The 14,019-nt window shown below is 42.5% G+C and overlaps 1 protein-coding gene across 2 annotated transcripts in view; it reads left to right on the top strand.

The window, feature by feature from the left end:
• The window catches only part of LOC135233848 (MORN repeat-containing protein 1-like), a 134,701-nt gene that overhangs the window by 9,603 nt on the left and 111,079 nt on the right, over window positions 1–14,019 (top strand). For both annotated transcript variants that reach the window (XR_010323960.1, XM_064297763.1), the window contains exons 8-10: window positions 506–616; window positions 2,540–2,666; window positions 2,976–3,169. Coding sequence is in view for 1 of the 2 variants with exons in the window: in XM_064297763.1 (XP_064153833.1) it covers window positions 506–616; window positions 2,540–2,666; window positions 2,976–3,169 (432 nt within the window). In the remaining variant the exon portion in view is untranslated. The remainder of the gene's footprint in view (window positions 1–505; window positions 617–2,539; window positions 2,667–2,975; window positions 3,170–14,019) is intronic.

Here is a 14,019-nt window from a genome sequence, read left to right as displayed (position 1 = left end):
TACATTTTAAATGTTGCATTATTCTTCTAGTTTTATATGCATTAATTTAAATAATCCTATGGTTAATGACAAAACCTATATACACCTCATAGAATTGCAGACAGATCACTAGAACATAGTGGTTTCGGTTATCTAGAGTGAGATTAATGTTAGGAGCTACAGTGCTATAAAAAACTATTTGTCACCTCCATGATTTCCTCTATTATTGCATTTGTCACACTGAATGGTTTCAGACCTTTAGTCAAAATGTAACATTAGTCAAAGGGAAATGTCAAATATTTCATTTTGTCTAAATCTGAAACTATTCAGTGTCACCAATATGCAATAATAGAGGAAATTATTAAGGGGGCAAATACTTTTTCACGACACTGTGTGTGTGTGTGTGTGTGTGTGTGTACACACACATCGCCTAATTTGAATTAGGGTTATGACAACCTTGAAAACTAATTTTCGGTTTAATTTGAAAACGAGCGTCTCTGATTATGTCGTGTTTAATGTGCTTCAGGTGGTGCGTCTAAAATAGTGATTGAAGGAGGGGACGTGCTGGAGGTCTTCCAGGGGTCCCCGTTCGCCGTGGACGTGCACCTGCAGACCGACGCCGGAGACGTGGCGACAGGTAAGGCCGGCGGCACACGTACATCTACGTGGTTTTAGTTATCAACGCTTTTAGACTGACACTCTTATAAGCCGTGCACTTAACACTGCTTACACAGTCCATTTGTCCTGCTGGATATTTTTTTGAAGCTGTTCAGGTTAAGCATTCTTGGTCAAGGCTACACAAGATATGTACTGTATGTAGTTTGCTTGGCCAAAAACTGGTCTTTTTTTGCTTTGGCATTGTTACACAGTTTCTATCAACTGTTTTACCATCTTGTAGATATCAATGAATGTCTATGCAATGACTTTGACTTTAACTAGCTATCAAGCTGAAGTTTAAATGCCAATATACACACACTCACATTAAACAGGAGAGTTATTTACCTCATGTGTTTGCTATTTAGGGGTTCAGGCCTGGTTCTTGCTCTGTTTTTGCTCTTTTGCTAAGGCGTCTTTGTGACAGTTCTCTGTAAAATGCGCTATACAAATAAAATTGCTTTGATTTGATTTGAGTTCTTCCCAACTGCTTCCTCAGGATAATGCAATGTAATGTAACTGTTATGAGCGTAGTTTTATGAAAGGGGACATTACACACATCATGATCTGGGACTGCAATATTGCCTGACAGAGAGTTTTCTGTATTTGTAGCCATATTTATTTATATATTTATTTTTTCATCTATGTGCACAGAGCAGGGTGCGAAGATGATGTCGTGTTGCATATCAGCCATCTTAGTTTAAAAAAAAAGAGGAAGTCTGTAGGGCGGTCACGGAACGACAGCCAGAGCAGAGAGGGAACGGAATGCTCCTCTCTGGCTGAGCTACGTCATTGCTGCTACACCCTTTTGTCTTGAGCCATGTGAGTCAACGGGGATACATTCTGCAGGCCGCCAGGCTTCTGACACAGGCCCTCGCCCTCGGTATGAGGTTAGCTCAGGACGATGAACTACGCCTGTGCTTTCCCCTCAGGTACCGCGTGCTGTGGCGGCGGTTGGGTAGACGATGCTAACTGGAAAAGTTAAAACTGGACACGTTTTCTCTTGATGCGAGGTGCTGGGGGACTGTTCTGATGAAGCCATGTAGGACGATCGGCCTCTGGGGGGAACGCGTTGCGGAAAAGAGGCCAGGTCCGGACGTGCTGCCACTTTAAGGGATGGGACTGGTAGACAACGCAGTGGTTGCTAAGTGTAAAGTTCATGCGGTGGCATGAGGTGTGATGATGGATTAGCTGTTCCCTTGGCAAGCAAGCAGGGTCTTTCATTTGGCGCGGGGTCTGATTTGGAATCCGGCGCAGGTGAATGTGAAGAGACTGAATGTGGGTGGTTTCTGGAAGGTTGAGGGCCATTAGAACAGAAGAATTCTGAATTGGCTCAAAAGGTATTGTGGTATGGGCAGGACGGAGGACTGAAAGGGTGGTCTAGCTGAGGAAAAGCTCTGGGCCTCAAAGCTGAAATGAGTGGGTGGTGAGGAGCTGGATAATCGTTCATATATGGGAAGAACCTCCGGGGTTGAGTTACTGAAGCCATTTTTCTCCTGTGATGGAGTCTTAAAAGTAACACCGAGGTTCACTTGTGGTCCGGGAGGGAACTTTTTCAATCAGGCCAAGGGCACCGAGAGGTCACGTAGATGTGACTGCGGGGTTTTAAGTCTGCCCTGGAAAGTTTGAATTTAAATTAACGGTGCGTCATCGAGGCTGTGATCTTTATGAGGCATGTGGCCGTGCGTACGTACAGCATCCCTGTGAGTCAGAGGGGAGAGGGTGAACCATCGTTATGAGGATTATTTCAGAAACCATGGGCAGGAAACGCGGATTGAGGTGACACAGAGTAAAAGGAAAACTGAAGTCGGGAGGGCACTTGGCCCAAGGAACTCAGATATTACCAACATAATCTACTTCAACATCAAATAAATTTTTTTTACAAATGATTTTGTTATGTTTCTAGGTGAAAATGGACGGGTTCTACAGATTTGTGTTGGAGTGAAATTTACGGGATATAGGCCGACATCATCTTCCTCAAACCTGTTGAAGCTTATTGAAGACATGGAGGAGAAACCTATCCCAACGCCATTGTAAGTCCTGGAAAGACTCTTGACTCGAACCATTATGCAGCTTTTTGTACACCTGCTTTATATAGATATTTATCAAATTTCTCATTGACTGACTTTTCCTGCTATTCAGGAAATTGCTAACACTGCAGACTGTGCATTAAGACATCATGCTCCCACGATGTTCAGATGAAGTAGTCAGTCTTTTGGCAGGGGCAGGGTGTGGATGGGGGGGGGGGATCAGTTGACTGGGAGCTTATCAGAATTGCGCAAGATACTGAAATGTCAGTTCTCTCTCGCTGTCTCTCCCCCTCTCTCTCTCCTTACGCGCAGCGGGTTTGAGTTTATTAGCTACCCTTTGATGGAGAGGGGCTTTGAAAGCGGGGACTCCAGAGGCGCGCCCCCCCCCTCCGCGGCTAAATCCGGATTTGCGCAGACTGACTCGCCAGCCCCCGAGGGGGAGTGGGAGTCTGGAAGTGGATCACACGGCCTGGGACTTGGAGGGGGCACCCCGAGCTACCTGGATGGTAAGGGGAGATAATCGCCGGGCGGATTTGTCATGCCCTCCTCCCGTTTTTAAAGACTTCTCCGTTATTCCTTGCTGCTCTTCGTGCTAGTAAAGAAACCCAAAATATCAGTCCAATGGCCTTAGAAAGCAGGTTGGTGTCAAACGAATAAGATGACTGCAGTTACTCTACGGAGTGTGCAGTTACGTCACTTCATGTTGTTACTTCACTTACTGTACTGTAGTGGTCATAAAGAAATGTTCTGCCTTTATTCATTTAATTTAACTGCAGAATAATGTGAAGGGAGGTCGGTCTTGATCTTGGAGCTTTAGGGAAACATCGAGTTACTGTGACCTAGGCATAAGAAACCTCTCCAAAACAGGTGCACACACACACACACACACACACAAACAAGCCCCCCCTACGCACATACACACAACCACCCACCCCCCTCACACACACACAAACATACACACGTAAACACTAATTCACTTATTTATTTTATTGCTTCCTGCTGAGAGAGCTTTGAGTGGCTGTACTGGCGCAAGCTCTTAAAGCCTCAGATCTGGGAAGGCTGTTAAATTGGATTGATTTTTTTTAATCTAGTGTTTCATTTAAAAGAGAATCCTGTGATTCTTGCTTTAAATGTGTTTGCCCAACATTAAACAAATCTGTGGGAATAACAGATTCTTTACCTTGTTCTTTGTCCACGGTGTTCAGCTTCACACATCTCACAGTTAAACAAATATGTATCCTTTCCTGTAACCTTCCAGAAATGGCTCCAACCAGGGAATAAACCTGATCTCAGTGCTGTAATTTTTCGATTACTAAATAGGCCATTTGTGGTAGCCAGTGCTAGATCCAGTACACTCAGGTAGTCTTGATCTTTAGGCTTCCTCCATATGTGAGTGCAGGAAAAGGAAGGGAACAAGTTGGTGCTCCTGTTTTGAAATATGGCATATTTCTCTCCTGAATTGCGTCCAAAATCTTTAGGCATAACCAATGCAGGAGTGTTTAGGATGAAGCTGACTGGGATGGAATTTCACATTTGGAACAGGTTTTTGGTAACGCTTCACAATGTCACATGTCACATGAATTGGCATTGACTAATGTACTGTAGTGGATAATAACTGCTCACTACTGAAAAGTTAATCTGTACAGCTTTGTTAATGGTATTTGTGGATCATTAATTCATGTTAACAACTACATTCATTAATGCCAATTCATATTGGGATAATAAAAAAACAGAACATTTATTGCTAATGGTTAACTAATTATGAGTTTATCCTATGCTTTGCTAATGTCTAAAAAAACATGTAACTAATGCATTAGTTAATGTATTTGTTAACTGCTAACTAAATGGTTTTATGGTTAATTAATGTATTTGTGCATCATTCATTCATGCTAAAAACTACATTAGTTAATGCCAATTCACGTGCCCTTATTGTAAAGAGTTACCCAGGTATTTTATCCCCCATGGGCGTGCAGTACCTATCTGAGTGTGAGGACTGACCGTTTTGGGTCAGACGCGTGCTGAAAGCTTGACCTTCCTGGCATCGGCCGGGCCCGTTTGGCAGGGGAATGTGTTTACGGTATCGCCCGTCCGCCATGTTTTAACCTGATCCCGCTCGTAAGATGTTGTTCACCGAAGATTATTCATTAGGTGTCGGATGTCCAGACGCTCGGGACCCACACCGGTATCGCAAAAAAACAGCAGCTGTCAGTTGCGCCGAGGTATAGCCTCTGCTTGCATATTCATGTCTCAAAGTACTGCTCCGTCAGGTCGTGTTTTGATCGTACCTTTCCCGATCAAAAAGATCTCTCTCTCTCTCTTTTATTTTTGTTTTTACAACTCGGGCGAGAAAGAAATCTGTTCATGAAAAAAAGAACCTGCCTTGCCAACAGCCGATTATTCATTTTATAATCATCTAGGATTGCAATATTAATGAGGATCAATAAGAGAAATATGCCTATTTGTTTCTTTTACATGTGCTGGTACCCACGCGTTGCTTTGACAGAGTACAGAGGAAACGGATGTTGCATCAAATCAATACAAACGATATAAATATTGCCATTACCGGTGTTTGCCTTTGAATAGCAATAGCTCTATTCGCGGCAGACGGCGAAAAGGAACGCGACTTGTTCTTATTCCCTTTAAAGCAGCCGTTTAAAATCCGCTCTTCGTGGAACCGCGTTTGGAATTCAGTTCTCGTACGGCCCGTCCTCCTCCTCCTCCTCCTCCTCCTCCTCCGCGCGCTCTCTCTCACGCACGTGCGAGGTTTTACAATACGACCTCTTAAATTACAAATCAGGGATTGCGGCGAGTCTTAAAATAATTTAAAACAATTCGTGCAATATGTGTGTCGTTATATATTGGGGGGGTTGTACATTAGCCATCATGGGTATTTGTTTTATTCATTGCAATGATAGGGGCTGATACCTTCCACGGTGATCACTTCCTGGTGATTTACCGAGGGGGTTTTATCATTGCCTTCTATACCGCCCCCTCTCCCAATTTGCAAATCATTAAGGTGACCTATGAAATATACATGCAGGAATAGGTGTTATAGTATATATAAGTGTAGTGTTGATGGCTTTTCATGGAGCAAAAGCGCAATTCATGCTCTGATCACTGTAGTGATTTTGTTTTGTCTTTGATGTGGAGTTCCCTTGCTCATGGATGTGTGTGCATCTATGGAGCAGTATATAATCTTCACAATTCATTATCACAGTCCTTGCTTAATTTCAGGTGCCTTGATGTACTGTTGCTGTTGTGGCTTGGATGAAGTACCCTATAATTTACCCTTCTGTCTCCACCATCAAACCAATATACGTCTTTGTACAGAAGTTCAGTACTTCTTGATGGCCAGACGTGTTTCATATGCCGTTCTGACCAAATGCTGTATTTTCGGGAGTTTTTCTCAATTCCGTTTACAGAATAAATAATTTGTACATAATTATAAGGATACTACATATCAGTTCATTTTATTTTTCACCTTCACAGTAATTGCACAACGTTTTCATTTTAATATCAGAATTTCCCCTTGTTCTCTGCAGCGCTCATTGTGAATGTGCATGCACAGTGATCACTGCGAGTGTATGTTTACTTTAAAGGCGCGAAGAAGACAGGTGTTCACAAAGCGACGAGGCTGACTGACAAGTACGCTGTCCACGCCCGAGTCGGAAAGGTCACATGTCGACAGCGCGACAGAACGCAGAACAGTCACCGTACATTAAAGACTCACCCGCATCACTCCAACGAACGCAGCTAATTATGTCCCTTTTATACGGCAAGCTTTATTGCTACTGACGTTCCGCATCCGTTCAGTTGTACGTGCGGTCTTCAGCGAACTGTGTAGCGTTGCAGCTGTGTGGGTGTGTAGGTGTGTAGGCCACGTCTGTACAGTAAAGCAAGGTTGCGTTTGGAAAGCTACGCTGTTTTATTCTGTTTCTGAAGGATCACCACTAAACAGTTTTTTTTCTTTTTTTTTTTTTTCATAATTTATAATTCTATTTCACACTCTGAGGTTTATTTTCTTGCCCTTCGGTCATTTGCTTAGCATTTAAATCCAATAGGCAGTCCTTAAACCGTGAAAGGGTATGATTAAAATATGTTGTGGTTTGAATCAGAAGATTAATATTACATGGGTATTGAATATCAACCTCATCAAAATTGTTGTGGGTACGAGGGTTGAGGGTTTTCCTAGGAGTCTAAAAGCAGTGCTGTGGCCCAGTTTCGCTCGTGTGTTGGGGGTGTTCAAGTTGAACGAGTTTTTGGCGAAATTCTTCGTATTATGTTTCACACTTCTTACATTCAAAATATCAATGACACAGCAAACTTTACCCCATCCATCCTCCACCGCACAGCACAGTTCACAAATAGAAAAGAATTGTAAGTTCAAATTGAGTATTGAGAAAAAACATTCGCACAAAAATAAACAATGATTTGTAGACGTAAGTCACGATCAGCATGTATGTAATATGAAGTGTACAAATTTATACTGACTTACAACAGGATTTGCTAAATTTGGCAGTCAGCCACCCCTTGCCTATTGGCATTTTTTTACCTGCATTTTGCAGATGTAATTACGTTTGAGAATGGCCACTTGATTGTTTCTGTAGTTTACCTCCTTTCCTGCCAAGTCTCCCACGTACGTAGCTCTGTGAGCACAAATACCACACTGTAATGCTGGTGGGCAGGAGTTATTTTTCACTGAGAAAATCTGGGCTTCTCAGACCAGCCAACCATAGAAGTCAGTGCACACACAGTGTGTATCATTGAGGCTGCCTGTTGCAGTCAATGAGCTGTGACTGAAGACCACTCACCTGTGCTGTTTTTAAGACCCAAACTGTGCTTCGCCCACCTATTTAGGCTACCAATTCCACAAACGCCTAGATTGATGAAATCATTCAAATCATTGGTTATGTTAAATAATGTAAATTGTTGGATACCGCATTAATTAAGTGAAATCTGACCTATGAGTAGTCAAACCAATGAGAATGCTGGAAAGAGGTACATTTGTGTGAAAGAGCAGAGGCAAATAAATGTCAAAGAGAGGTTTTGTTGTTGATAAGTGTTCAAAAATCCACCTGCAGATCTTCCGGTAGTAAAGAAACCCTCTTTAGACCCCTGCTAAAGACCCTCTCACAGTCTCCTGATACCCTCCACACGTGTCATTACTGAAAATGATATTTAGAACTGGACCTGAACCCTTCGCTCAACCTTGAAAGCACAGGCCGGTTTTCCCATCTGTTTGTTGTATTCCTTTGCAATTCCCCTCTGCATTCCGTATTGTACTAGAGTTCAGCTCAAACATTTTTTATTCAAGGGGTCAGGGAATCATTTTCCAGTTTTTTCCCCCAATGCATAGGGTTTTTTTCTCTATGTAAAATGTGCTGTGTGGAGTGATGTCTATCATCCTGCTTGCAAATGGAGTTATGTGGAATAGTGATTGATCGTTTGATTGACGGTGCTTCTGGGCCTTCCCCCCACCCCCCAATAATGCGGAGCAAAGATTGATTGATGGACAATACTTCTGGCTCCACCCAGCCTCCCAATAGTAAAAACTAAAAATTGATTGATTGGCAATACCTCTGGCCACACCCCTAACCTTACCCCCAGCCCCAGCAGTGGCAAGGGTCACTCCCTTACAAGGAGATACAGGGGCCGGTACTCAAAGCACTCCACCTCTGCTAACTTGTTTATGGTTTCCCTTGGGTATGCCTATATGCTGACCCCCATGTCACCCCCATGACCCAAACTCCCACCTTTCACTCAGACCATTCAGAATGCCTCAAGCCCTAAAAAAAATAGTGCAGAGGGTTCTTCTCCATTTACTTCCTGGTCAACAGGAAGTGCACGGGGCCATCGTGCGATTCCAGAGCTGGCAACCCTTGCCTCCTTTCGCAGTTCTTTGTGTGACCTCCTTCCTTCAGTCGTTAGTGGGAGAGGAGTGGCTCCACGGGAAAGCGTATTTATTAATAAACTTTAATAATGATAAACTTTATTTATACAGCACCTTTCATACAGCAGTAGCAGCCCAAAGTGCTTCACACCAAGGAAATAATAATAATAATAAACAGTTAAAACAGGAAAATATAGAATAAAACAATATAACACGAAATAGATACAATATAAATGAATAAAATGGGATAGAATACAATGTAAAATGATAAAATAATAAAATGGGATAAAACAAAATGGGATAGAATAGAATTAAGTTCCTCCCTCCGGCCTCTACCTGGACCTTGCCTCAAAATACACACATAATGATTAGCTCTGTCCCACTGAGGATGTCAAGGTCCAGAATGCTTACACAATTCAAAGCTTCTGCACACGTGAGGAGTGAAGACAAGTTTCAGACAGACACACCAGCATAACGGCCATTTTGTGAACTTCCCATACTATCCACTAGTATCATTATGGAAATGAATGTTAGTGAATGCACCGTTGTATTGTAATCAGCAATAAGCTGAATTGAGCAATTACTTAAGTAACAGACTCATCAAAGTGGAACATATATGAAGAAAAGCCATATGGTTTTCCTTTATCAACCACTGGTAAATGAAGGAATGTGACACATTTTAGAGTTTGCAGTGTTTACACTTCATAGCTATTATGCAATTTTATGTATTTATGTCATGCACTATATGCCAGCTTTTAATCAACCAATTCACATGGGCCTGGTTGCGGCTGTGACTGTCTTTTCTCTTCTGTAGAAGTAGAACATACCATACTAAACAACATGCATATTTCTGTATTCCTTTCTTGCTTATGTGATTGGAGTAATCTTAACAATATTGCATAGCTCACGGATCATTACAGTGGTTAATTATACAGGACGTAGGTTAATTTAATGGGTTGTTGTTGAGGATTTGTATGGCGAATGCAATGCATAGGTGCACAAGAAATGTTCCTGACTTTTATTACAGTCTAAATTAAGAGGTAGGATCCCTTATTTTGATGAACTCCTTTGTCAATGTTATTTTTAACAGTTATTTTACAGTTGGATTAATCAGACAGATTTAATTTGTTGAATATTATGTACAATGTTATAGTTGAATATCATATACATTTTTACATTTAGGCCTGTTATGTGATACATAGTACCACAGGGAAGCGCGTCCTTTGTAGTCAAGGAGTATTAAGGTGGAATTGTTCACCGTAGGCTACGTTTGGAATAAGTAGAGCCATTTTGTAGGCTTTATTAAATGTGTGTATCTGCAGATAGAGAACAAAGCAGAGGAACAGATCTAATTGTCATCAGAGTCATCACTCTCATCTGAATACCTGTTACCTGCTTTCAGGTTAAAGCTATTTTAACCTTCCTGCTAGCATGCAGTGCCTAGCTTTGTCGGGATCTCTTACAGTGCTTGAAACAATTAACTCGACAGGATGCAGGGTAATAAATATTTCATATTGGTCTCCATTAACGAGACTGTACGCATCTCACGTGGAGAAGATGAAAGTGGCCATGTTCCCGCTGTCTGGAGTGTTAACAGTTGTGTACTTGGCAGGAAAGCCATGATGTAATATTCAGATGGGCTGTCACACCCCTAAGAATGACTGTTCTAAAGCTCATCTAATTCCCTTTTATAGTTCTTTATTTATTTAACAAAGAAGCTTCCTGACGTGCCCAAGCTGGGATGCAACCAGTTCATCCTGAATTTATTTTTTAAAAAGGCACAGAGAGACCAAGGCATTCCGCACACAGTTTGTATTTCAAAAAGCATTTCATACTTGTCCTACTGTATATTGTGTCTGATATTCTGCAATTGCAAATGTCTGTTTACACGTATATTATGGTATTTGAAAGATACTGTTATCCAGAGCAGTTGAGGCAGACTACGTTTTTTTAAATACAGCCATTTATATGGCTGGATATTTTAATGAAGAAATTTAGGCGTCTTTCGCAAAGGGCACAATGGCTGAACCCCAGCTGAGAATCAAACCCGCAACCTTTAGGTTGCATGCCCAGTTACCTAACTGTTATGCTGCACTACCACTCCAGTCACACTTTCTGGTCAGTATTTTCAGATGCTCTGCTCAGTGGTTTATGATGAAAAATGCCCTTTTTAAGGATTAACGAAACAACTTTATCCAACACATTTGAACATCCTTGTAATTATAAGCCAATGGAAATTATGCATTATTAATTGCATGTACCAGGCACTTGCTTCTTGACCTCAAATGTGTTTCTGACCAGAGTTTAGCTTCATGTTACTTGTCAAGGTTGAATTATGTGTTACAGTACACTATTCATAGTGGAGCGGGCTATGTGCTTAAGAGGATCCTTTTATGAGTGAGGAAGACCATCCATTCAGAAAGGACCATTTTGCACTAAGTGCTTCCTGTTACCTAAGGATAATGGTGTTTACCGTGTGTTGCCATATTAAATCGCATTCAGAGAAAATAGGTGACGATATTAAAAAAAAAACATTTAAGATATTAAAATTCCATGTAATGATGCTAGTTTTACGTATAGTATGCTCCGCACCATTGATTGTAGTATATTGCACTCTGGAATTCATGCTGATTCTTTTCCTGAAACACATTTTGGCTTAAATAAGTAATATACAAGACAAGTGTTTTTAATCGATGCAGTGCATCCGCATGTCCGTATCACCTCCAGGTATTCCTTTAAGAATATTTAACAGTGTAAAATTGTAAGGCACCATACGTCTGACTCGGTTTTTGCCTGCATTTTACTCCGAAAGGATAAAATGTCGTAACACTTACAGTAAAATTGAGGTTTCTCAGCTGTTACAAAGCAGTCAAGCCATTTTGTAAAAATAGGTGTAGATGCACTGTACCCCAGATCATATGCACTGTAAATAAGTTTGTTTTTGTCGTCTGCAGTGGCATTTCTTTCTTGATAAGCAAAAGCAGAGAGAGAGCGCAAAATGAAACAATGAAGTTCGGATGAATGAATTGTAAATGATAAAATCTGTTTCCCGTTAGTTAACCTGTCATTGCAATGTACCTGTTTTCATGCACGCTTGCTCCTAGCGATGAGACACTACCATAAGGTCAACAATGCGAGTGCTTGTCTTTTTAACAGTGATGCGCTCCAGTGTATTGGAAAGACACATCCAGGTAGTGAGCACATAGCTGGAAAAGAAAACGGTGTTTCGTAATGGTGCTGGACCCATTTTCCCATGGCTTGGCTTGCCCTCTCATTACATGACGTTACACAGATGCTCTTATACAGAGTGAGTTGGAAGGAAACCACAGGAGTGCAAAGTTCACGGATGGAAGTGCGGTCATTTCCCTCAGGGGGGATTTTTTTTGTCCCGAGAGAGACGACCAAGACCAATCGATCCTGCAGCGACAGAACAGAAGAAAGCCCCGTGCGTAGATTTGCTTCAAAAAACTATGGTACGCCGCGTTAGGGAAGCGCATTCTGGCGTTTCGTGCATACGCTTTTCAGTCTCACGTGGGTCTGCGGTGTACACACAGTACACATCTGTCCTTAAAAATATCTTGCTAGAAGGTGTAAATCGAGGGCTGCCCAGCCCTGTTCCTGGAGATCTAGTTCCCGGTGGGTTTTCACTCCAGCCCTAACAAAGCACACCTCATTCAACTGCTGGGAGATGTTGTTGAGCTCCCAATTAGAAGAATCAGGTGTCCTAGATTAGGGTTGAAATGAAAACCTACATGATGGTGCTAGCTCTCCAGGAACAGGGTTGGGCTGCCCTGGTGTAAAATAAACTGTTTAAATAAACGGCATGGACTGTGGCGATCAAGTCCAAACAAATGCAAACTCTGTAACAAACCCAGACAGAGCTGACCTTGTCCAGGCAATGTTTTATGCAGAACCAAATGGTTTTGTTTATGCAAAATTACCGTTATGTTTGCGTCTTTATTAAAATTTCTTGTGCAACGATAAACTGTAGGCAGCACAAAGACGAGAACAGGTTCAAGACGTTTTCTTTTCGTGTCAAAACTAATTTCGAGTAAAATGAAAAACTAACAAATGCAACAAAATATATGTACGGTGACGCGTATGTATGGTTGATTCTGTGATCTTGGTCTGGAAATACATAATTCACGTTCTGTAGGAACTGGCTATTGATAAGCCCTGCCTTTTATCTCATGTCATTACATCATCTTGTACTTGGAGCTTGTGTTTGGCTGTGTGTGTGTGTGTGTGTTTGTGTGCATGTGTGTGCGAGTGTGAATGTGTGTGCGTGTACTGTATGTGTGTGTGTGTGTGAGTGTGTGTGTGTGTGTGTGTGCATGTGCGCATGTGCGAGTGCATGTGCATGCGAGTACGTGTGTGAGTGAGAGTTTTTCAAGCTTGTTGTCTGGTCCATTCTCTGACAGGCACATTTTGTAAATAATTTTATTTATTTATTAATCTATGCTTTAATGAACTCATTTTTTTCCATTATGTAATATCTTCCTAAGGTTGTGTTTCGCAGATGTAAACATTGACCTTGATTTAGCACAAAAAGGCAGGTATGTTTTGATTCTTTTTTAAATCGACTACATTTTATGTTCTCTTAGTTGTATGCAGACATTAAGTCATGGCTCATGTGAGTATTTTTTAAAATTATCAGTCAAACTTATATAGTCCACTCTAGCAGCTGCCTGGCATGTAGTTTTCCGTCCTTCATTTTGGGGGTAGAATCGACGGCAAACATCCTCAGCTGTCCTTTGGATTTGGGGGAGATTTTCTCCTGTTCTGAAGGATTTTGAAGCTTAGAAATCAGCACCATGCGTTTCCAGGAAAAAAATTCTCAACGGCGCGGAAGGGGAGGGTCCTCCTCCTCCTCCTCCTCCCCCCCGTTACCCTCATTTGTCGCGGCGGCGGCGGCGCGGCGATGGCGGGTTTCCTGACCCCCCGCAGGCGCCGCGCGGACGGGGCGGCGGGGCGGCGGCTCCGCACGCGGCCGGTCTCCGCACTTGACTTGGCGAACGGCGCGCGATCGCTCCTTATTTAATTAGCCCCTCGTAAAACCCCCGCGGGACCCTGGAGGAGAGAGAATCCTGCCCTCCTCGGAGACCGCCGGTGGATGTGGAGTCATGTCTGAAAAAGGCAGCGGCAGCAGCAGCCTTTGATCTGTGACGGTTGGGTTGAGAACGTCTTGTGTCAGCGGGATTTTTTCGCTCCTGCGCGGAAGAAGGGGGGGGCAGTCAAAACCCCACCACCCGGGGCCAGCGGGCTTAAAAGGGACGGGGAGGTTCTGATCCAGTCAGACAGTTTTAGACTGATGACCTTGTCTGTTGCCCTTTGAAGCGGAGGAGTGCACCTCCGCTTCTTTGCAGCCACCTGTTCTCACGCACGTTTTTTATCAAAATTATATTGAGTTTAGAGGCCCGGATCCATCTATCGCCCTCCGAGCACAAATTAAATAGATTTTGGGGT

This window comes from Anguilla rostrata, chromosome 11 (assembly GCF_018555375.3).
Source record: "Anguilla rostrata isolate EN2019 chromosome 11, ASM1855537v3, whole genome shotgun sequence".
NCBI classification, from domain to species: domain Eukaryota; kingdom Metazoa; phylum Chordata; class Actinopteri; order Anguilliformes; family Anguillidae; genus Anguilla; species Anguilla rostrata.
The sequence above is the reverse complement of the archived record's forward strand: the minus strand, read 5'-3'. Positions and strand labels throughout refer to the sequence as shown.